At 47.8% G+C, this 21,189-nt stretch overlaps 1 protein-coding gene across 1 annotated transcript; it reads left to right on the top strand.

Annotated features, from left to right (window-relative positions):
* The first annotated feature begins 2,548 nt into the window (after positions 1-2,548).
* On the top strand, positions 2,549-19,836 carry PRDM14 (PR/SET domain 14). The gene is made up of 8 exons (XM_002918510.4): positions 2,549-2,670; positions 5,544-6,267; positions 6,816-6,869; positions 6,957-7,114; positions 8,108-8,378; positions 12,991-13,193; positions 16,117-16,218; positions 19,212-19,836. Exons 2-8 carry the CDS (start codon positions 5,568-5,570, stop codon positions 19,437-19,439), a joined length of 1,716 nt encoding a protein of 571 aa, XP_002918556.1. The 5' UTR covers positions 2,549-2,670; positions 5,544-5,567; the 3' UTR covers positions 19,440-19,836.
* The last annotated feature ends 1,353 nt before the right edge of the window (positions 19,837-21,189 follow it).

Here is a 21,189-nt window from a genome sequence, read left to right as displayed (position 1 = left end):
TTTTTTTTTTTTTTTTTTTAAAGATTTATTTATTTTAGAGAGGGAGAGCGCGTGTGTAGGGGGGTGGGCAGAGAAAGAGGGAAATAAGCAGACACCCCGCGGAGTGGGGAGCCTGACCTGGGGCTCGATCCCAGGACCCCCAGATCACAACCCAAGTGGAATCAAGAGTCGAACACCCAACCGAGCCATCCTGGTGCTTCAGGCAATGGTCATCATTCTAAACTCTGAGGCTGTTGCTAAGGACTTCTCACCTGCCATTGATACACTCCAGGCAAAAGCAAACCATCAGAGGTAGGGCATGGACAGGAGCCCAAACCTCAAGGCCCATTTGAATTCTTCTCAATGGGCTTCAGATAATCACACCCTGCAGGGGAGTCTGAATGTGTTTTCATTGCTTATGCTTTTCCCAGGGTGCATCCAAATGTTTCACGGTCAGAGTGGAGGCCCTGACAGTACACTGGACAGCACATTCTGCATGAGTCCATTCATATGATGCTATAGAACAGACAAAACTCATCCATGGGGAAAGAAAACTCAGAACAATTGTCTCTGGGGCAGTTACATACAGGGAATACCTGGGAAGGGGCTTGAAGGACTCTCTGGGGTGATGCATTCCTTTTTTTTTTTTTTTTTTANTTTTTTTTTAGAGAGAGAGTGAGTGAGCTTGCTTGTGGGAGTGTGGGGCCTGGGGGAGCAGAGGGGGAGGGGATCTGAAGCAGACTCGGCTGAGGGGCTGAGGTGGAACCATAAGTGGGGCTCGATCTCACCACCAGGAGGGAGATCATGACCTGAGCCAAAACCAAGAGTTGGACATTTAACCACCTGAGCCACCCAGGCACCCTGCAGTCCGTATTTTGCTAGGGAGTAGGGATGCACTGATTTCTGCAGCTGTGGACACTCGTGGTACACTTAAGATGTGTGCATTTTGTCACATATAAATTTTACTTTAAAAACAACCACAGGGTGCCTGGGTGGCTCAGTCAGTTAAGCGTCTGCCTTCGGCTCAGGTCATGATCCTGGGGTCCTAGTATCAAGCCCCGCAAAGGGCTCCCTGCTTGGGGGGGCAGGGAGTGCGCTTCTCCCTCTCCCTCAGCCTGTCTCTCCCACTTGTTCACGCTCTCTCTGAAATAAATAAAATCTTTAAAACAACAACAACAAAAAAAAAACAAAGAACCACAAACAAATATTGAACTTCAGTTAACGATATTTACGCTGAAATTATTTAGGCATGAAGTATACTGATGGCTACAGTAGCTTTCTACCTCTTTTAAAGACTGCCTATCACTCCTTCAATGAAGACGTGCAAGTAAGGAAGTAAGGACACTTACAAGTGTCCCTTGCAAGACCTGGCCTCTGCTGATTCTGTGACTTGCTCAGTTGTCTCCTCCATCCCGAACACCCTTCAGCCCTGTCACGCAGCTGGGCTCCCTCCAGGCCTCAGGGCCTTGGCCCCAAACGTTCTTTCAACATGGAAAACCACTTGCACTCATCACTTAGTTAACTGCTGCAGATCTTTCCAATCTTACAGGGCAGGGGAACCTTCCCTGTCCTCCCTGCCTAGGTCAGAACGTGCTCCTCTTCCCCTTCATTGCTGTTTTATTTCTTCTTTGGGCCCATCACAGCTCAGAGCTGCACATTCATCAAGTAATCACACAAAACTTATCTTCCCATNTTTTATATTTTCTTCTTTGGGCCCATCACAGCTCAGAGCTGCACATTCATCAAGTAATCACACAAAACTTATCTTCCCATAAGACTGTTATGGGGACCTGGGCTACTTTGCTCACAATTGTATTCCCCGTGTCTGGCTTGGTGCCCAGCACATCAATAGCTTGGCATTCAGGAAGTTTATTGGATAAATGATTAAAAGCAAATTAAAATAAGACACCACTTTCACATGAAAGACAGATAGCTTTAAGGGGCTGGCAATATTCAATATTAGGTGAGAGTGTGGAGAAGCAGGACACTTGCCCTCGTTGGTGAGGGAGGGTTTGATGTCCCTCCCAAAATGTACAATGTTGATGTCTGTGAATCCAGCAATTTTCACACCGAAGTATTTATTCTACAGGCACAGTAGCACAAATATGTATTACTATAACAACGTTCCCAGAAGTTGCCTTAAGTGTTGAAAAACCGGCCACAACTTAAAAACCTTCCCAGGGGAGGCGGAAAAACTAGGCGACACCCACAAAATTAACTTCTGTACTCTACAGCCATTATAAGGAATACAGTTAATCCTTATGTGCTGATCGGAGCAATGACTAATAGTGACAAAAAGCTGCACACAATGGGACTATTCCCATTTTGTTAAAAAAAAAAAACCCTACATACATAAACACAATTTAAAAGTATGGTATTTTTTAAAAAAGGAATGGGGGTTGGTAATAAACCAAATCACTAATCCGTATTGCCTCCGGAGAGTAGGGATAGGAGGCAATCACGGACTTCTACTTTTACTTTATGACTATTCTAAACCAGCAAGTCTTATAATTAATTTTTTTAATATTTTAAACTCTAGGTTATTTCCATAACAAGACTTGAAGATAAGGTTCATGCGGCTTTTGTTAAAATACAGCTACAACCAGTGAGGGACCGCACTGGAAAATGGCTGCTAAGGACCTGACATCCACAGACCACCCAAGTGTCGGCGCATGTCTTTAAATCCTACAGGTGAGGTCGAGAGGAAGAGGATAGAGTAATGTAAGTGGGCAGTGGAGTCCTGGGGTTGGGCACGCCTCCCGGAGAAGCCGGCAGCCGGGCTTAACTCTTTTCCAAATTCAAGATCCTTCCTAGAGCTGCTGGCCCTTGAGAAAAGAAAGATTCATCGAGGACTCTTGAGACTATTAGCCAAGTTCTCCTAAGCGCTGGGTAGAGCTATAGAACCGGAGAGAAGGAAACCCTGAGCTCCTCGTCACCCCATCCGGGATGAGCAAATAACGCTCTCTCACCTCAGATCCTCCCTGCCACTGGGAATCGGGTCCGCACGGGAGCGGCGGGGCCCGCCGTCGGGGGCCGGGCGCGGGGACCTGGCGCCGCACGTGGGAGCGGGAGGCGGCGGGGCACGCGTTCCCCGAGGGCTCCGAGGCCACGGGCTCCCACGCCTTCCCTCGCTGCTGGAGCGCCGCCGCGCCCGCGGCCAAGGCGCCCGCCCCGCTGTGGCGACTCGCGAAGGTCGGGGCGGTAGTGGAGGAAGCTACGGTCGCACGGGTCTCTCTCCTCCGCCAGCTTTGGGACCTTTGGTGGCGTCTCTTGGCCTGCTGGATGTTTCCTCCTTTCCCGCCCTCCACCTTTAGTAACCCAGCCAAGGTCAGGCCTGGCGTGAGGGTTTACGCCCCTCTTTGCAAAGAAGCAGTGGCTGGGGTGGCGAGGAACCTGGCCAAGGTCACCCGACATTACAAGGGTTTCTCCCCCACCCTAGATGCTTCCCTGTGAATGTGAATGGGCCTAAGTGCTCCTTTCTTTCCCTCAATGGCCGGCACAGAGAATAAAAATGCGGGCTTTGAGCGCCGGGTATGGGTCTTCAGAGTCTCGCGCGTCCGAGGTGTGGCGCCTTCCCCGGGGGCAGCCGTGGTGGCGCGGGGGGCAGGAGCTCCGACTTCGAAAGCTACTTGAGAAAACGCCCCGTAGAGGGCTAAACGACCCCCAGGAAATCTCGGAAGCGACCCGGACGCCGAGCCCACCGCGTCGAGGTGCCCCCACCAGCCCAAAGGGCGGTGCCAGCCTCCCCACGAGGTATCAGGGACAAACGTCCACCCGGTCCTTGGGCTTGACGCCGCCTTCGGCCAGGCTCGGTTCTTGGAAATTCAAAGCCGAGAGGCAGGGGCGAAACCCTGGGACGCAAGTCCCAGCCTTGCCCTGTGGGTTCGGGGTGGGTGTGTGCGCACGGGGGCGTATCTGGGACCCTTGGCAACGCCTGCCCATGCTTTCTGCCCCCCCCCCCCAGCCCGCAAGCCTGGAGGGGCAAGTCGCCAGCCGCAGAAAGCCGAGGGCGAGTGCTCCCGGCAGGATCCCGGGGAGGGGTTGAAGACCTGAGGAGTTAAATGCGCGACCCCCTGGGGACTGGAGGTCTAGGGGAGCGTCGGCCAATGGCTGCGGTGGGCGGGGAGGAGACCCGCTGGGGACCTGCGTGGGCCGCGTCCCTTCCCCACCCTCGCCCTCACTATGCCCCGCGGCCCCGCCCGCCCGCCGCCCTCTTAAGCCCCCGCTCGACCCTCTCAGCCCGCCCGAAGCCTACTGGTGCGGAGCCCGCGCCGCCTTCAGGGTCCTGGAGGCGCCCGCCCGGCGGCGCTCTCGAAGGTGGGTGCCGGGCTGGGGCGCCGCTGGAGCCCGGGGCCGTCGTCCGCCGGGGAGGTTGGGGAGCGCAGGAAGCAGGCGCTGGCGCAGTTCGTCCTGGGTGGCCGTTTGGCCCTCTTGGGGCTTTCACTCCTTAAGTGACCTGCAACCCCCAAGTGCCGTATCTTTGCGGTCAGGGAGGCCAGGAGTCGAGCGCCTTTGGGGGCTCAGGAGGAGACAGGCAGATGCCTTCGTCGTGGCTGACCTTTTCTCCTGACCCCGTGTTCTTTAATTTCTGAGTCACGACCCTGCTGGGTTTCCTTATTGGGCTCATTGATCTTGCCCTCGAGACCCGCCGGCCCTGAAGGGGCTCCATTCCTCGGCCTTGGTGAACCTGTGTCCATTAAAACGCCATCCTTTCGGGGTGGGGGCGGTGGCCGCCGAGGCTTCTCTCCCCCCTGGCCTGAGGCTCGTCCTCGTCTGTTCCCGAGAGGCGACCCCAGGCTCCCTAAACCCCCAGGTGGGGTGACCAAAGTTCCCGGAGGAACTTGGGGAATGTGGCGGGACCCGGCCCACGTGGCGAAGCCGGCGCTGGCTGCGGAGCTCTGAGGGGAGCCGAAGGTGGCGCCCTCCTCGTCGCGGCAGCCCCCGCCCCTGGGTCCGCGGGGTCCAACCCGCGGCTCGAGGAGGGGCGGCCTTCCCAACCTGCCCCCGGGCTCGGGGAGCGCGTCTCTCTGCGCGAAGTGGCCGGGGGCCCTTGGCCCTTCCTTCACTTCTGGGTACCCAGGAGCGCCTGGAGCCGCCTCCTGCCCCAAAGCCCAGTAAGGCCTTGAGCTCGGCTCCCGGCCCCTAGGGTGGGAGGGCCCCGGGGCTCCGACAGACCCTGTGCAAGAGTTTTGTTGGATAGAGAAGAGGGAACTTGAAACGGATTTTGCAGGAGCCGGGTTTGGGGCCGGATGTAGAGAATGGGTTGTTGGAAACCAGCTGTGCTTGGTCAAGGTGTGCTTGGAGAGGGAAGGCAAAAGCGACACTTACCAGGAACTTGGAGTTGAGCAAGATCCCGGAAGGTTTTCGTTTGGGGTTTTGTGTTTGCATTGCAGTTTTGTTTTCTGTTTTGCGTTGCTTTGTTTGTAGGATAGGGCTTGCGGAATCGAATTGGGGGTTTTCCGCGATTCCTTTCGACCCGGGGCTGGCTTGGTCGGTGGAGGGTAGGCAGGTGGGAGCAGGGCCGCGGCGCCCCGCGCCCCTCAGCTGCGCTTCCTTTCCCGCAGACGCGTCGTGCGCTGTTGCCGGGGATGGCTCTGCGGCCGCCAGGTGAGGCCGGACCCCAGGACAAGATGTGCTACGCGCCCGAGAGGCTCCAGCGCAGCCCCCAGCACCTGGACGCCTACTACATGCCTTTCCCGCCCTACGGCCACTATGGGAACATGCTAACCGCTGCGGAGGAAGATTTCCAACCTTTCCCGCAGCTGGAGGCCGCGGTGTCTGCATCCCACGCTTTGCCCCCCTTCGCCTTCCGGCCGGCGCCTCCCTTGCTGAGCTCCAGCCTGGCCCTGCAGAGGGAGCCGCTCTACGATCTGCCCTGGTACAGCAAGCTGCCCCCGTGGTACCCAGTTCCCCATCTCCCCAGAGAAGTGCCACGCTTCAACAGCAGCCACGAATATACAGGCGCCACCAGTGAAGACTTGGGCCACGTTGGTGGCCGAAGCGACAGTGGCCAGTGTTGTGGACCTGAGATTTTAATTCCGCCGTCCGCTGTGAATGCTTCCCTGTTACCTGAGGGGCTGAAGACGCCCCAGTTATTACCTTGCTCCCCCAGCAAGCGGTCTGAGGAGGGCTCCAAAGTCCCCAACCAAGAAGGGAAGTCGTCTCACCGTTACCACTTCACCCAGGAGGACCTGCACTTGGTTCTGTTTGGGGTCATTCCCAGCGTGGAGCCCTCAGCCCCTCTGCACCACGCAATTTCCGGCTTCCTGGTCCCCACAGACAGCCCTGGTAAAGGTGGTCACACCCCGGCGGAGTCAGGTTGGGTGGGAATAGAGGGGAGAGCAGGAGTGGGGAAGGGGGACATCTGTCCAAGGCCAGTGGGGAAGTATGTATACTTGCCATCAGAGTATGGAGCCTGGGTAGGCCAGGCTCGCTTCTGAGGCTCTACCTGTCTAAATGCAGGTAGTGGGAGCTGAGGGTCAAGAGAGACATGGTTCACACAGGGGACTTGTCAGCTGGGATCAGATTCTCCCAGGATGTACCAGATATCTCCTTGAAAGCCTCATGCACCTCCTCCTTGGAGTCCAGCCTTGCCATCTATCTGGACCTTAGTCAAAGTCGGCATTATCTCTGATTCTCAAGTTCTTAAAATTTGCAAAATGCGGTTAATTACATTACCTTGCAGGGGTTGTTCTGAGTCTCCAATGAGATATTTTATATGTAAAAGGAGTAGGAAAAATAAAAAGGAGAAACCTCAAACTCAGGATAATGGTTACCTCCAAGAAGGAGGGAGGGAAACACGTTATGAAAAATAAAATTGTAACCCTTATTTCTAGGATCCGATTCTCTTTGTCGAACTCTGGATAAAGACTCCCTTCAACTACCAGAAGGTAAGCAGGGCTTCTTGCCTGGATTTCTGTCCCTGAACAAATACAGTCCGTTTCCTCACTGGCTTTCCTGCCTTGGCTTTCGCCTAGGTCTCTGCCTCAAGCAGACGACGTTCGGTGAAGTGCGACATTTTGGTGTGTTCTGCGGTAGCCTCATTGCCAAAGGAGTCAGGTTTGGGCCCTTCCAAGGTAAAGTGGTCAACGCCAGTGAAGTCAAGACCTATGGAGACAATTCTCTGATGTGGGAGGTAAATGAATATGTTTCTGGTGGGTGGGCCAAGTGGGAAATGATGCTGGTGTGGAACAGCGTTGGCCTCTGGCCTCCTGGGAGAATCCTAGCCTGGGCGAGGGCACACTCCGCTGTCTGTGCTGCCTGTTTTGCAATATAAAGAGGTGGAAAGGCAGATGCTCATTCCACCAGGATGGCACCTCTACATGCAGTCTTTGTGTTTTGTGGTGCCTTAAATCGGTTTTCATCTGTGAAGAGTAGCAATGGAATATACGTGTAAAGAATTAATATTTGTCTGTATGTATAGGCAACACCAGGTGCTTTAGAGGTTATACAGTGGTGCTGAGAATATTGCAAAGAGAAGAAAAATTTTAAAATTTGTGATATCATTTTCCTGTGAAATTAGCTATGGATTTTGAAAAACTGATATTATTCTTGATTCTGCTGGGAACATGCTGGTAGGACTCCAGTTTATCAGAATATATCAGATCCCTTCCCTTGACCGTGCGTTTCTGCTTCTAAGAATATAGTTTAGGAAGGTAATCTGAAATTCAGAGGATGTGGAAGATGTTAATCACAAAGTTGCTTATAATAACAAAACGTTGGAGACAGTGGAATTGCTCACAGCAGAGAAAGAATTAAAGTATGGCTCCACTAATATGCATGACAAGTAGGTGGGGATAAAGCACAAAACTAATTGGTTGTCTTTGAGTTGTGAATTAAATATAACCTCTTGTTCCCCTTTTCTCTGCTTATGGAATTAACGTACTCACTATAGAAGTTTGGAAATTAAGCAAGTGATGAAAGTAAGAATCTTTAAAAAATGTCACAGCACCTATAGAGATTCTTAAGCTAATAAATCTATTTGAGCTTAATAATATTAATAAATAATAATAAATATATGCAGTGGACTCAGGCATGAGATGTGGACTAAATTTTTAACAAGTAATTTTACTTTATAGGTTAGGCAAAAAAAAAAAGTGCATTTTAAACTTTGTTTTATTTTATTTAGATCTTTGAAGATGGTCATTTGAGCCACTTTATAGATGGGAAAGGAGGTGCAGGGAACTGGATGTCCTATGTCAACTGTGCCCGGTTCCCCAAGGAGCAGAACCTCGTTGCCGTGCAGTGTCAAGGGCAGATCTTTTATGAGAGCTGCAAGGAGATCTGCCAGAACCAAGAGCTCCTCGTGTGGTATGGAGACTGCTATGAAAAGTTTTTGGACATTCCTGTGAGCCTTCAGGTCACAGAACAGGGGAAGCAGGCGCCGGGGCCCTCTGAAGGTGAGTGCATACCTTTGCTTTCCCAGTGAGACTCTTGAGTGGGAGGACTTGGCTCTTTTCTGAACAGGAACCCCACTCCTGCAGCATCGCCCGCTGACCTGTGGAGCTCCTCCCCCCCGCCCCCAGAGGCTAATGCCCGGGAGACTAAACTGAGGGTGTCTCTAACCAGGGGGCACTACCCAGCTGGAGGAAGATGCCCTTATCTTTCCAAAGCTTCTGAAGCTGCTGCTTTTCACAAGAATACCTTTTCTTTTTCCCCTTCCCCTCCTTCTAGAGAAGAAAATAGAAGCAAAATAAATGGATGCAACCTCTTGTCTAGGTGAGCCAGTTTCTGGTTCATCTCTGCTCAGACTGACACAGCCGATGACCCCATCAAAGCTCTAGAGCGGGGCTTTTCAAATGGGGGTTGCAGTACCTGAATGTGGGAGATCAATTTAATGGTTTAGACCATCTTTAAAGGAAAAAAAAGGAATTAGAATAAAGTAAAATAGAAAATGTCGATGCGAATCTCAAGTAAGAGTAAATATTGTTTTGGTGAAGTTTTTGTTTCAAATGGACGTGTGTGTGTGTGTGTGTGTGTGTGTGCTGACTCTGATATAAAATGTCTTTCTTACTGTGGATATTAATCACCTTTGAGAAGGGGTGAGCTCTGCTCTCACTCTCAGACTGTAATGTGGATGTGCATATCTGGGGATCTTGGAAAGATGCAGATTCTCATTCAGGGCTGGGACCTGAGATTCTGCATTTCTATCGAGCTTCCAGGGGAGGCTTCTGCTGTTGGCCCCTGGACCACATGTGAGCAGCAAGAAGCTAGAGGACCAGCAAGCCACTCCCTGGGAGTGAGCTTCTGGAATTTGCATTTTTAAAACGCCCTCTGACTGATTTTTACATACAGGAAAGTTTGGGAATCCCTGGTCTAGTAGGTGGTAGGAGATAAATGCAAATTACTAATGTGGGTAATAGGATGGAAGACCACCTTATTATGTTATAATAAATGTAATAAGTAACAAGTTAAAAAAGAAAAGTGAATTGCTTTCATCACACATTACGGTGATTGTATGCATACCTATCTCCCTTGCAAGCCGGCCCTGTCAGGGCAGGAAATAATACTAAACACCTCAATGTCCCCTTCTCCTGGATCCCAGGGTTGAGATGTGTTGGACTGGGAGAGGGAAGGCAATCCAGGTTTGGGGAATAGTGAAGCCAAAGGAAGGAAGACATGCTCACAGGGATTAGGAAGTGAATGATGAACAGCCCCTTGTTCAAGAGTCCAAATAACGAGGGACCTGTCGAAATTGTTTTGGTAAACTATCTTCCTGCTATGCCAACGTGTGGAAGGTGGGGTAAAGCCAGGGGTGGCGGTGAGAATATGGGACTCTCTTAAGTCCGTGGACCTCACAGTTGTCTCTTACTTAGCACCAAACCAAGTAAATCTTTTCTGCCACTTCCAAAATGTTCTGATTATTTTTGAAATAAAAGTGAAAACTAGATTTGAGAAAAACATAAGCTTGATAACTCACAGAATATAATCATCTTTTTGAAAAAGTGTTGAACACTATGCATTGAGCTATTGCAATAATCATAACTTTTGATTTTTCAGTAGTACTCTTCTGGAAATTTGTCTTTAGAAAATAGTCCAGAAGGGAAAGCTTTGTCTACAACAGCAGCATCCATATTAGTAAAAAATCACAAACAACCTAAATGCTAAGAATAGAATAATTCTTATGTAAATGATGATATATTAACATATAGAATAATATGCAGAAAACAGAAATCCCCATCTGGTAACGAGGAACAGGGATGAGGGCTTATGATAGTAAATAGGGTTGAATAATAAGTATTTGGAACAATGTGTTGGAAGGAAAATGGTAAACAATTCAATTTGTTGGAAAGAACTATGGATGAATTCATTTGTCTTCTATTATGCGTGGTTTTGGATAGGATTAAAAGGGAAAGAAAAGTGAAAATTCCTCTGTCCTCAAAAGAACTGTTTTCCTCAAAGGGTTTGGGTGAAGATTGGTGGGAGCTTCCCTTTTTCAGGTCTTGAGTGGAAGGGAAGAGTCTGGACTCTATGTGGGCGGGTTATTTGAGTATGCAAGCCTGCAGAGTGTGTGTTTTGGGGGATGGAGGTGTGGAATGTGAAGACAACTCTGAACGGTGTGTGATGGGGCAGGAAGCGTCATTGTCAATATTGGGAAACCCCTTGACTAAAGACAGTAATTGACTGAAGTTGGGGGTTGGGGCGGGAGGAGGAGAAAGAAGGAAAGGGAACAGGATAAAATCATTAGGTTAAGTTAAATTTCCAAAGAGTAATGTAGGCAGTCGTAGCCTAATTAGTAAGGGTGGCATGTCACTTTTTTGCCTAAGCAGTTCTTCTGCAAACTCACGATTGAACCATCATTCTGAATTTTGGTGTGCTTTAGTGCTTCGATTTGTAAAGATCACTGATCCCTATCTTGTAGACCCTCTCTTCCCACTTCAGGAGCAGGAACGCCAAGTATTTCTGACCAATGACAGTTCTAGCTCTGAGCCAAAACCATCCCAGCAAGGGAATTCTGAGAGTATTAGCACCTCAATGAAAGTGATAGACATCCTGAGCAATGGATGGTCCTGGGGTTGGCGGTTGCCTTCCTGGTTATTTACTTAATGAATGGTTTATTTCCTTAACCACCTGTTAAACGTGCCTGGGATGTAGTTGTCAACTAACAAAGCCTCTGGTGGATAGCTTCCCTGCAGTCCTGATGCTAAAAAGATTTCCATCTACAGACTCTTGAATATACCTATGTTGGCTCTTCTCTCCCTCCCTGGGGCCAGACAATGAGGTCTCAGTGATGCATTCACAGTCAAAGCCACTTGATCCCCTGGAATTCAGAGTGTCCTCAGCAGGGATGCTTTTGTAGGTGGCCCATGTCCTCTCTCCTTCCCCAACAATAGACACCCCTGGACCTGGGACCTCCCTTACTAGAGTCGGCTGAACCCTCCCTAACCTCTCTCCCCCTCCCTTCTCCATTGATAAAAACAGATTTACCTTTCTGGGTCTTAAGTCTATCACTCAGAGATAGTATCACTGATATTGGTAAGAGCTCAATAAGTGATAGGATTAAATTAATCATCATGATAACCCTATGAATACAAGGGAAGGCAAGATAATCGTCATCCTTACTCCATACATTTTGGTATGGAGCTCTGGAATCTTTTTCCAAAAGTTCAGAGAAGCAAACCACAAGCTAAACAGGTGCCTAAGACTTTGTAAATGGGGCCAAATGGAACAGCCCTTGTGAAGGCTAGGAAGCAAGCTGTTGGTGTCTATCATTGTCCAGTGTTCATCATTGACCGAGGTGAACTGCTTTGAACTTAGAGCTTACACTGATCTGAAAAGGACATAGTAGATATGTTTGGTATGTTAACCTAACCTCCTAATACATCAAGAGTGTGTTCAAGAACTGTAGGGTTGCGGGGCGCCTGGGCGGCTCAGTCGGTTAAGTGGGTTAAGTGTCTGCCTTCTAAGCATCTGCTCAGATCGTGATCCCAGGGTCCTGGGATTGAACCAGCTTCACTGGGCTCCCTGCTCAGCACGGGAGTCTGCTCCTCCCTCTTCCCCCTGCTCATGCCCCTGCTGCCTCTGCTCTCTCTCTCACTCTCTCCTCTCAAGTAAATAAATCTTTTTAAAAAAGAACTGTAGGGTTGAACTGCTCTTCAATAGGGCTGGAGGCAGGGCTTCAACAAATACATTTCAGGGAACAAAAAGGAAGGAAAACCTACAAATTAAGAGATCGAACAGACAGCAAATCATAGACAACAAGAAGACTTTGAATCCGAAATTGAACTGATTGGAGAAATAATTAAACGTATGTGTATACACATGTATTTCTTTAAGGGATAAGAGTTAATTATTTAGGTATGACAATGGCAATATGGTTACTACTTTTTTAAAAAGTATTATCTTTAAAAGATTACAGTTTGAGGTATTTATGAACCAAATGATAATTAGTATTGAAATAGTCATGGAGGCAAGTGATACAAACAAAAACAAAATTAGCTATGAGTTGGTCATCGTGAAAGTTTGGTGTTGAGCATATGAGGGTTTATTATTCCATTATTTTGATTTTAGTATATGTTTAAAATTTTCTGTAATAAAAGGTTTTTAAAAATCCTCTTGGGGGGCGCCTGGGTGGCACAGCGGTTGAGCGTCTGCCTTCAGCTCAGGGCATGATCCTGGCGTTATGGGATCGAGCCCCATGTCAGGCTCCTCTGCTATGAGCCTGCTTCTTCCTCTCCCACTCCCCCTACTTGTGTTCCCTCTCTCGCTGGCTGTCTCTATCTCTGTCAAATAAATAAATAAAATCTTTAAAAAAAAAAAAAATCCTCTTGGAGGGGGCACCTGGGTGGCTCCGTTGGTTAAGCATCTGCCTTCAGCTCAGGTCATGATCCCAGCGTCCTGGGATCCAGCCCCTCATTGGGCTCCCTGCTCAGCGGGGAGCCCACCTCTCCCTCTCATTCTCTCTGTTAAATAAATAAATAGAATCTTTAAAAAAAAAATCCTCTTGGAGGAAGTAAGAATGAGGGGCGGGAGCTGACGGAGTGACTGGCACTTACCCCCTGTGTTTGACAGAGTCTGCAGAAGGCTACAGATGTGAAAGATGCGGGAAAGTATTCACCTACAAGTATTACAGAGACAAGCATCTCAAGTACACCCCTTGTGTGGACAAGGGTGACAGGAAGTTTCCCTGCAGTCTCTGCAAACGATCCTTTGAGAAGCGGGACCGGCTCCGGATCCATGTCCTTCATGTTCATGAGAAACACCGGCCTCACAAGGTGAGAAGTAGGGCGGTGAGTGATGGCTGGCCCGTGACTCCCATGGCTTTCGTGCCCCTTCCTCAAACCCCCGAGTATACATCGGGGGTCTCTGGGGTATGGGTTGTTGGGACGCGATGCCTGATGAGACAGGGTCTGGCAGGGAGGGGGCGGTGCCGTGGAAGGGCAGACGTGAGCCAGCGGGGTCACAGAGTGCTAGGACGGGTGCTCAGGAAGAGAAGGCCACGGAGGAGGGGTGTCCGCTTCTACCTGGACATGTGAGTTGTGAGAGAGGCCTTGCAGAGGAGCTGACCTTGAGCCGGGTCGAGGACAGTGAGGTGTCTGATTTATACCCGAGGCAGGGTTGGTGGGGGACGGGGAAGAGGGTTGAGACATTGCAGGTGGGAAGGAGCCTGGCATGCGCTTCGAGGTAACTACACCTTGTTCCATGATCTGTGCAGGCGTATTGACAGTTGTAGACAAGGATGGCGTTTGGGCATGGCCCAGGGAAGGGAAGGCCTCTGTGGCACACCGAGGATGTTGTCAGGGTGAAAAGCAACAATGGCAATCGGGAGCCACTTTCTGCCATTTCAGGGAGCCCGTCGCTCTGCCAGGCTTGGTGCAACAAAGTACAAGCGACCATTGGGCTTATCGAGAAAAAAGGAGGGGACTTGGGTGCAGACAGACGTGGGTCTGACTCCTGGTCCCGTCAGGACTAGCTGATGAAGCTACCACATGACTGACTCCAGAGTCCCAGTTTTGTTCATTTGGAGACTGAGAGTAATCTTCACAAAATTGCTCTCATCTACCCTTCCTGTGCAAAGCTCAGCTCCCAGAAGAATCCTAATCAGTCACTATATTATTTACTCTTGTAAAGTTTGAGTATTTTTACAATAATCTAAGAACTCCTTTTTGCTCAATCAAAAGACATTTAATACGGTTAGTTTTCAACAACCCCTTGTCGGTCCAGATCTACAAAGATACCCACGCCAACCCGGACCCCTCCAAATCCCACTTCCCACAGAAAAGCACATACTTACCAGAATTCTATGAACATTTGAAATATTGAGACAGTGAAATTATTTCTTACCCATTGACTGGGAAAAAGGAAAAGGTTACACTCCAGTATTCTTCTTTTTTTTTTTTTTTAAGATTTTATTTATTTATTTGACAGAGAGAGAGAGAGCCAGCGAGAGAGGGAACACAAGCAGGGGGAGTGGGAGAGGAAGAAGCAGGCTCATAGCGGAGGAGCCTGATGTGGGGTTGGATCCCATACGCCGGGATCATGCCCTGAGCCGAAGGCAGACGCTTAACCGCTGTGCCACCCAGGCGCCCCTACACTCCAGTATTCTGATACTAGAAAGCTAGATACTGCGTGTTCGTGAACATAGAACTGGTTGTATAAATTATGTTTTGCTCATTAAGCCAGTTGCAGAATATGTATATAATGGTGCCATTTGAAGTGGTTTATTATGTATGCTATGCACGATGTTCACACACAAATGGAAAAACTGAAAGTAACACATCAGATTGCTGTCGTTTTGGGAGTATGATTAGAACAAACCAAGAGCACTTTTCATAGTTTCACATGGTAAACATTTAGGTTTTTTATTTCCAATTTTTATTTTTTTAACATGAGAAAAGAATGTATGCTCGGTAAATATAATTTGGAGAAAACACCTGATACGCCATGACCCACGTTAAGACCCTGAAGGTGTAATTTTAGTAATGACTGCATCAGTGTATGAGATGGGTGTGCTGTTGTTCATTTAACCCATCTCCTGCTGTGTGAACTTCCCCCAGTGTGTCTGTGGCCCACAGTATTATATAGAAATCATTATCTCTGTTACCCATGCTTGATGATTGCTTTGGGAAAGATTCCTAGAGGTAGAAAAACTGGGCCCAAGGGTGTGTATAATTGGAAAGCGCGACTTGAGGCACTGAACTGCTTTCCGGAGAAGCGGGATTGCAGTGGGGTAGGCAGCACGGGGTCTCCTGCAATACTGCTGTCCTTTCATGATGCCATTTTGATAAATGAAAACGGTATCTTGTTGTAATTTGCACCTTAGTAACGTGATTCAAATGTTCAAACTAGGGGCACCTGGGTGGCTCAGTCGTTAAGCGTCTGCCTTCGGCTCAGGGCGTGATCCCAGCATTCTGGGATCGAGCCCCACATCAGGCTCCTCCGCTGGGAGCCTGCTTCTTCCTCTCCCTCTCCCCTTGCTTGTGTTCCCTCTCTCGCTGGCTGTCTCTCTGACAAATAAATAAATAAAAATTTAAAAAATAATAATAATAATTTTCAAAAACCTTCGAGGCATCTATTTTCTCTCATCATTTGATAGCAGTTTGTTTCTTGTCTGTTTATAAGTAACTGGTTTTCTTCTTTGTGGAAATTGTTCTTTATCTTTGGAATTCTGAAATTTTAACGGAACATGTCAGGTTGGATGTCTTTTTCTTTTCCTGCTTTGTAATCAGTGAAGTACAAGTACTCTTTCCCATTTGAAGGCACAAGTCCTAAATTGATAGGAATTTTCTTGTTCTTTCTTTGGTTATTATCTGTTTTCTAGATATTTCTCTCCTGGAACTGCTTTTGGCCAGATATTAGGTTGAACCTACCTCCCTGTGCTTAACTTCTAATATTTTTTGTCCTCATTATCAGAGAGTCCCCTAATCTTACTTTCCAAATCATGTATTTAGACTTCACATTTGATCTGTTCTTTCTGAAGTATTAAGTCAAACATCTGACCAGACCCATGCTTCCAGTATCGTCAGTGTAGCCCTGGGTTGTCTTTCTGCTACCGTAATTAGGCCCCTCAGCTTGAGTCTGTAACCTCTGCCTACAAATGTACACTGGATAAATACAGTATTTCACTTCTTAGTCCCAGATAAACATAATGGTAAAATGAAGACATGATTTTAACTGTATGTTTCTTTTACACCTTAGTGTTCTACGTGTGGAAAATGTTTTTCTCAGTCTTCCAGCCTAAACAAACATATGAGAGTCCACTCTGGAGACAGACCATACCAGTGTGTGTATTGTACAAAGGTAAATGGAACCTCCTTCCAAGGAATCTGCCTTGAGCCCTGTTGGGATGTTTGTGGATAAGAACTGGAAGCATAAAGCCTGGCTTATAAGGAGTTCTTGGCTAGTCCGTTATCAGTCCAATCCCCATCTCCACCCCTAAAAATGTCCCAGTTTGCTTGAGATGGTCAGATACCGCCTCCTATTGCCAAATTGGTGTTTAAAACATGTGTAATGAAATACACCCCTGGGGGTGCTGGGATGGCTCAGTCAGTACAGCGCGAGACTCTTGATCTCGGGAGTCGGAAAGTTCAAGCCCCACATTGGATGTAGAGATTACTTAAATAAATAAACTAAAAATTTTTTTAAAAAAGAAAGAAAGAAAGACACCCCTAATTTACAGGGAGACCTGCTGATTGCAGACATGATTACACAGTATTTAAGAGCACAGACTTAGCTTTCTAGAGCAACATTGGTAAAGTGGACTCTAATGTAAATTATGCCGAATATTGAATGATAAAAATGAAGAGACAAATATGTGGTTAGGGGTTGCTGGAATAGAAACTATAGTTTGACTAGGCTTTAGAAATTATACCAAAACACCTCGTGTCCTAGTTTGATGATAGCATCTATACTGTCCAATGCTTAGTTAGCCGTTAACCATATGTGGCTATTTAATTTAATAAAAATGAGATGAAATGGAAAATTCCATAATTTGGTTGCACTGTCCACACTGCAAGGTCTCAGTGACCCCGTGTGGCTGGTGACCACCAAACTGATAGCATGGGCACAGAACATTTCTGTCCTTGCAGAAAGTCCTGTTGGATAGCACTGGAATAGACCGATCTGTCGTCAAGTTCCGTAAATTTTTTATAATAAAGCCGTAAAAGGGAGCTCCTGGGTGGCTCAGTCAGTTAGGCGCCTGCCTCCGGCTCAGGTCCTGATCCTGGGATGGAGCCCTGCATTGGGCTCCCTGCTCAGCAGGGAGCTTGCTTCTCTCTCTCTCTCTCTCTCTCTCTCTCTCAAATAAATAAAATCTTAAAAAAATAAAATAAATAAAGCCATAAAAGAAATATAAAAGAAATGTAGGCCGTGTTAGGGGGACATCTAAACCTTGCACAGAAGCGTAAAACATTGAGAGTACCAGGCTTAGGGAAACAAATACTGCCAAAGAAATTGCGTGTCAATAGAATGGAAATAATCAACAGAGAAACCAAGGCTGAGACAGAAGTAGCCCAGGTGGGACAGCACAAACTGAAGGAGGTGACTGTGTTTCTGTGAGAAAAGGCAGACTGTCCTGAGGGGTAAAGCCTGTCTGGCAGGATTTCCGGAGCAGGTCACAATAGCCCCACAACACATCCTGTTTCTGGAGTTCTTGCTCTGATCCCCACGTTGGCCTTCCAGCTCAGCTGCAGTTGAGAGATGCTCTGAAGGGGAACTAAATCCACTTAGGACATAAACGAGTTATTGGCGTCCCGGTGTAGGCTCCAGTTACTTAGCACTCAGGAAGACTGCCCGTGTGCCAAACAAGTATCGCTTGTGCACCTTACTAGGTAGTGACCCCACTCCAGAGCCCTCAGTGTGCGTGGCTTCTCTCACAGCCCCCCAAATCCGAAGCCACCAGTTTCACTGTCAGTGGACCCCAGAACAGAGTCATTAGATTTCTTATATAGTACCTGAAGGTGACAAAGGTCAGAGCATAGAACGGAAATCATTCGAGGAGAAAGGTTATAAATAAGGGAAAGAACAGAAGTGGCCGAGAGAAGATGTAAAAGCCAAGTACTAGTGTTACAGGCATTCTGGAAAAGTCTGGCAGTTTCACTAAAAACTAAACTTGTTCACTGCCGTACAGCCCAGCAACTGTCCTCCTGGGCCCTTGTCTCAGAAATGAAGGCTTAACCTGTACACAAATGCTTGTCGCAGCTTTATTCATGAGAACCCAGACCGGAAACAACCCCGAGTCCTGCAGCAGGTAGGTGATTGAACAGACCGGCCAGCTCCTCAGCAGGGAGGACTAGTCAGCAGTTAGAAAGGCACGGACTGTGGTACACACGCCAGCCTCCGCGCATCTCCAGAGAATTACGCTGAGTGAGAGGAGCCAACCCCAAAAGCTTACATACTGTATGAGTCCATGTACGCAATATTCTTGAAGTGATAAAATCACAGAAATGGAGAACAGGTTAGTGATGGCCATGGCTTAAGAAAAAAGTGGGAGTGGAGGGCATCAGTATGGCTCTAAAAAGGGCAGCATGAGGCATCGTTCTGACGAAATTGTTGTGTTCACTGTCAACATCAGCATCCTGGTTCTGATACTGTGCCTTTGGTGTAAGAGGTGAGCACGGAGGGAAAGGGTACACAGAACCTCTAAGACAGTTGCAAGTTTTTGTTTGTCTTTAAATGAGCCAGGTGGAGGGGGTGGATTGAAGAAGAAGAGAAAGAATCCCAAGCAGGCTCCATGCCCAGTGAGGAGCCTGCCATGGGGCTGATCCCACCATCCTGAGATCATGACTTGAACCAAAATCAAAGGTCAGATGCTTAACCAGCTGAGCCACCCAGGTACCCCTCAGAACGTTTAATTTAAAAAAAAGAAGAAGAAACCAGAGGGCCTGGCTGGCTCAGTCAGTGGAGCATGCAACTCTTGATTGTGGAGTTGTAAGTTCGAGCCTCATGGAGGGGGTGGAAAGATTTACCTAAAAATAAAAAAATAAAAGATACTGATTTATGCAGAGACCTTGGCCAATAGTAGCCACTCCCGTAATGCACGTCCTCTCGGGTTGGGGTCTCAGGTCCATCGGCATTGGAATTGCTTGTTTAAGCCGAGGTTCCCCGGGCCTCCCGTCGGTCATGCCCTTTTTCATGAAGGCTGCTACCGTTGACCAAGCGCGCTCTCTAGCCCTAAAGCTCAGATTCATCCATTGGACAACTAAGGGTCAGTTACGGTGCAATTAGCCCCTTTGCCTAGCTGGCTGTCCAGGAGAAGGAAGTCGACCTTTCCTTCTGCTGTTCGTTCTCTGCAGAGGTTCACTGCCTCCAGCATCCTCCGCACGCACATCAGGCAGCACTCCGGGGAGAAGCCCTTCAAGTGCAAGTACTGCGGGAAATCTTTTGCGTCCCACGCTGCGCACGACAGCCACGTCCGCCGCTCGCACAAGGAGGACGAGGGCTGCGCTTGCAGCGCCTGTGGGAAAACCTTCCCAGATCAAGAAGCGTTCTACTCGCACGTCAAGCTTCATGAAGGCTACTAGCCCTCCGAGTATGTGGACGATGGGAAGCCGAAGGCTCGGATTCGGTCTTCGTTTTTCTGGCTTCGGGGTGTGTCGTATGAACAGACGAGAGTTACACTGAGATGAGAAACAGAAAAATGGAACCGGCCAATAAACTGAATTTATCAGCTTTATTTTGCCAGCTTTCACACAAATGTTTTTCACAAGAATAGAGTTTTGGTGAATTTACCTAGAAATAGTGAGAGCTGGCTATTAATACTGAGCTTCTGGGTCTGGAAACTCAACACAAACCCTGAGAGAGGGACTATATTTTATTTTGGGGACTGGGAGTAGAGTTTGATTTTATGACAAAAAAGACCTTTTCTCTACTGTTTGCCTTGGGTCCCCAGTTGTGATATGGCTGTGGCCGTTACCTGGTCTATTCTTCATAAAATAAATGCTTTAAAAATTCATTCAACCCTGAGCCTCATTAGTATTGTAACTAAGTGTTCAGACATAGATTAATCTCCCATCTGTTTTTGGATTCATTTTCAACCCCTAGTTCCCACTCTTCCCTGATCACATGATAAATGCCTGTTAATATTTTAGCACCTCCCAGAATTACTCAGAGGACACAGAAGTGACTTATTCACCTCATCATCTGTGCTTTGTAATTGGGGAAGAAAAATTATTACCAAAGAAAGGCTTAAAAATGGCGATCAACTAAAAAATAAATGTGTTTTCAATATTGCTGTAGTTTTAAACCTGATTTCATTCCTGATGGAGAGACAAGTGGACTCTTTTCAGGTCTCATTAGCCGGTTCATCCTAGTATGTAGAATGTCAAAAAAGGAAGCCCACTGAAAAGAAAAATGTGCCATATCAGTTATCACAAGGCTGATATAAGCCTTGGGGAATATCTTTGCTAATATGCAAGACAGAGAAACTCATTTCATGTGGGTACTATCAGCCAATATTTGTAAGTGAGTGTGAACTCTGTGATGGGGTACCACTGGGTTCACCATCTACAGAGAAGGAAATTGAGATTGAGAGTAAGGAAGTGATGCAGGCTTCGCCTCCAAGGGACAAAGCCAGGTCTGCCCACTCCACCGCCCTGCTTCCTATCCAGGAACGAACCAGTGTGCTCAACTATGAATCCTGCTAAGGACATAGCCTTTTTCTATCAGTTATCCCTATCTCAAAGCAAATAACACACTTTTTAATACTCACATGGACATTGGAGACCAGAATAAAAGTGTTCCATAGGCGACTGGAGCTACTAAGCTATGACGTCACATCCCTAGCCATGGTGCTATCAACTGCTTAGGATTTTTCTTCACCCTTTTTATCCATGGTCCATGGCTTTCAAAGTAGAGCAAATTCAATATGGAACAGATGCCCCATCCAGAGGGAGGCTCCCAGCTGCAGCAGAGTCCTTTGAGAAAGAGCTGTAGTGCAGGTGGAAAGACAGTGACAGATTTTCCTCTGGGGAATCCTCCCCTGCGTTGACCAGGGCTGAGTAATTTATTCTAATGGGAATGTGCCCTGTTGTTTTAGGACTGTTTTAGTTCATGTTAATTAAGTCAGAACAATGGTCTTTTGAAAAGATCGGGGCTCATCCTGTAATTAGGCAGCCTTTCTTCCACTGCTGGTTCATTTTACAGTCAAACAGTAAAGCAAGACATCAGGAACTCGGAACTCGTGTGATGCCAATTTTTTCACTAGTTGAATAATTTAAATTAAGTACTTTGGTCTTTGAACTACCGTAGTAGCAAAGGAAGGTAATAATGGTT

This window comes from Ailuropoda melanoleuca, chromosome 9, assembly GCF_002007445.2.
Source record: "Ailuropoda melanoleuca isolate Jingjing chromosome 9, ASM200744v2, whole genome shotgun sequence".
In the NCBI taxonomy this organism is placed as follows: Eukaryota; Metazoa; Chordata; class Mammalia; order Carnivora; family Ursidae; genus Ailuropoda; species Ailuropoda melanoleuca.
Note: the sequence above shows the minus strand (reverse complement) of the source record. Positions and strands in the feature narration are given on the sequence as shown.

What these genes read in the sequence shown, in the direction of transcription:
- PRDM14 (XM_002918510.4), top strand. Translation starts at nt 5,568, where the DNA reads ATGGCTCTGCGGCCGCCAGGTGAGGCCGGACCCCAGGACAAGATGTGC. An exon ending in AGAAACACCGGCCTCACAAG is followed by an intron (nt 13,194 to 16,116) that starts GTGAGAAGTAGG and finishes TTTACACCTTAG; the next exon opens with TGTTCTACGTGTGGAAAATG. An exon ending in AGTGTGTGTATTGTACAAAG is followed by an intron (nt 16,219 to 19,211) that starts GTAAATGGAACC and finishes CGTTCTCTGCAG; the next exon opens with AGGTTCACTGCCTCCAGCAT.